General features: G+C 38.1%; 1 protein-coding gene across 1 annotated transcript; it reads left to right on the top strand.

The window, feature by feature from the left end:
- The first annotated feature begins 306 nt into the window (after positions 1-306).
- LOC131650950 (uncharacterized) lies at positions 307-885 on the top strand. The gene has a single exon (XM_058920645.1). The coding sequence runs from the start codon at positions 307-309 to the stop codon at positions 883-885; it is 579 nt and encodes a 192-aa protein (XP_058776628.1).
- The last annotated feature ends 2,045 nt before the right edge of the window (positions 886-2,930 follow it).

Here is a 2,930-nt window from a genome sequence, read left to right as displayed (position 1 = left end):
AATTTAATTATATTAAGTTTTAAAATTAATGATTTATAAATATCAATAACTTACTTATATCAAATATTACGATAAACAAGAGAAAAAAACATGGCGACGAACCCTCTGCTAGGGTTTGTGAGTATTCATGATTCTGTGAGTGGCAACTCCTCACAGGTTAGCCCTGGAAAGAGCATGGCGGAAATAGATCTACAAGAGAGAAGACCGAAGTAAGTTAAAGAAGTAGCGGAAGGCATCCTGGATGAGAGGGGTAGAAACAAAGATGGGAGAGTTATATCTTTTAGAGATATTATCACTGGGAGGAATATGGAGGGAGTTGAAAAGGAGGTTGAAGTTGTTCACGAAGGAGAGGACATGCTGGAAGATGTTAGTGGGGAGATCAAAGTGGAGGAGGAAATGATTGGAGGATATGAGTGTCCGAATTTCTTTTTCTCTGAAGCAGTGGAAAAGAAGATTCAGAAGCCAGGGAAAAGAGGAATTATTTTCAAATTGCTAGTGAGACGAATTGGATATAAAGCATTGGAGAATCGATTAAATCTAGTTTGGATTCGCAAAGGTGTTTTCAACATTATTAATTTACGCAATGATTACTATCTAGTGGCTTTTTCAAATGAAGAGGATAAGAATGCGGCTATGGCAAATGGTCATTGGTTCATCTATGACCACTATCTCACAATCAAGGACTGGCGGCCTAATTTTCAACCGGAGAATGATTCCATTAAGGAGGTAGATGTGTGGGTGAGAATAACTGGTTTTCCAATTGAGTATTATGATCCAAGGATATTATATGTCTTTGGAAATCGTATTGGCCGCACTATCAAGGTGGATAAGACTACGATTAAACAGGAGAGAGGGAAGTATGTGCACATTTTTGTATTTGTTTAATATTGAGAATCCATTGCTTTCCATGTTCAAGATTAAAGGAAGATTCTATAAAATAGAGTATGAAGGTCTTCATCTTCTTTGTCTTGCATGTGGTAAATACGGACATTATAAAGAAGGATGCAAGACTATAGAGAGAGGAAATGAGAAACTGATAGAAGGAGACATTAAGAGTGGAAGACGACAGGGGCAAAAAATGGATGAGACGGGCATGTAGGAGGTGGCGGAAGGCCCTTGGAGAGATGTCCAGAAGCAGAAAAGAGGAAGAAGGGTGGTCGAAGGGCGGAGGAATAGTGGGTCGGTGATAGTTAATGGAAAGAATCAACCAGGAGGATCAAGATATTTTGCTTTAGAAAGAATTGATCAGGACTTAATTGGTGACGATGGAAAAGTTATTACAGATGAACTGGTGGAAAGAGGAGATATTCAAAATGATATGATGGTCATTAATCATGAGGAAGGAAACAATTGTAATCAAGGAAATAAAGATGTGACAGTTGGCATGGAAGAGGGCAAGAATAATGCGGATACGAGGAGCAGTCATAATAGGAATTTTCCTGAGTCGTTGACATGTCTTGAAAATAATGAAGACCAAAATAACGGTAACATTAATGGAAAACAAAAAGCTTCTACTTCAAGGAAAGAAAATAGACTTCACATCCAGAAATGACAAAGAAATAACAAGTTGTCATTGGCTACACGTGGTGGAATTCAGGTGAGAGAAAAAAAGTAGTGGGATGAGTAAAAGAGGTATTGAGGATATGTTGGGTAATTATCATGCAGGTGTTTCCATAATGGCAGACAAGATACAAACTTTTAATATTAGAAGAAGAGAACCAATTAAGATTTGGGGAAAAGAAGATCAAATTGTGGGGACCACTGGAGGTACAAATGGAGAAGTTAGAGTGAAACAGAACCATGCAAAGGTTAACAATCAACTCAATTTGGACAAACCACTAGATGATATGATGAAAATGCAAAATACAAGAGCTAATATCTTTGCATGTAGGAAAGATATTATGAGCCTGGATAATTGCGTGGTGGGTGTGGTAGAAGAGGAAGGAGTGCATGGAATAGGGGGTGAAGAGGAGAGCACCATGAAGGAGGTTTGTGAGACACCTTGGGAGGTTTAATCTAGTTTCTACTCTTATATCTTTATTATGATGTGTACAAATAATAATATTATAGTTTGGAATTGTATAGGAACGACAAATAGTTCATTCTATAGATTTTCCAAGGTTTATGTTAATGATCGTAAGCCGTCAATTTTGGTGGTTGTGGAGACTAGATGTGAGCTCAATAGAATAAGTAAACCTCTTAAAAAGCTGGGTTTTGATGTAATGAGAGTAGTTAAATTAGAGGTTTTGGAGAAGGAATACTTATGGCTTGGAAGTCTAGTGAGGTGGCTGTTTGTCATACCCCAAAATTTTCCCGTCATATTCCAAGATGTTTTTACTCACCTGACTTGTAATTGCTCAAGATAGTGCAAGCTCACTCTTCTCCTAAGAACAAGATCCCAAATTAGGGTTTCTGATTTAATCAAGGAATTTGAACTTCTGATACCTCAAGTGGATTCCATGGACTCTCATATGATTCAAAGTATCCTCGTGCCAAGTATCAAGCCCTGATTCAAAAGATTGCTCACTCAATGGCCCAAACGATCAATATTCGACTTGTTGACTGTTCGGCCACCAATTTCACCTTGTTCCTATGTTTGAATCAATGGAAAAGCACTTCATTCGGTGGTATTTTAAGTCGTTTTAGTCTAGTTCTTGATTAGTTTTGTTTACCTTTGTATTTGAATTTGGTGTGTTATCTTTTCTAGTTTTTGTTGTTTTTCCATTGCTTTTGATCTTGTGTTGGTAGTGTTTTAAGTTATGCAGATACAGAGCACGATTCGAGACAAGAAAAAGTGATTTTTGGCGAGACAGAGCTGTGACACGGCCACCCGTGTCATGTGACATGGCCGTGTCACACTTGCTGAAGGGAAATGATTGAAATTGTTAAAAGCCAAGAGTCAGAGATCTGACACGGCCACCCGTATCACG

The sequence above is a fragment of the Vicia villosa genome, linkage group LG2 (assembly GCF_029867415.1).
Source record: "Vicia villosa cultivar HV-30 ecotype Madison, WI linkage group LG2, Vvil1.0, whole genome shotgun sequence".
NCBI classification, from domain to species: domain Eukaryota; kingdom Viridiplantae; phylum Streptophyta; class Magnoliopsida; order Fabales; family Fabaceae; genus Vicia; species Vicia villosa.
Note: the sequence above shows the minus strand (reverse complement) of the source record. Positions and strands in the feature narration are given on the sequence as shown.

Coding starts and splice junctions, on each gene's coding strand:
- LOC131650950 (XM_058920645.1), top strand. CDS start 307: ATGGAGGGAGTTGAAAAGGAGGTTGAAGTTGTTCACGAAGGAGAGGAC.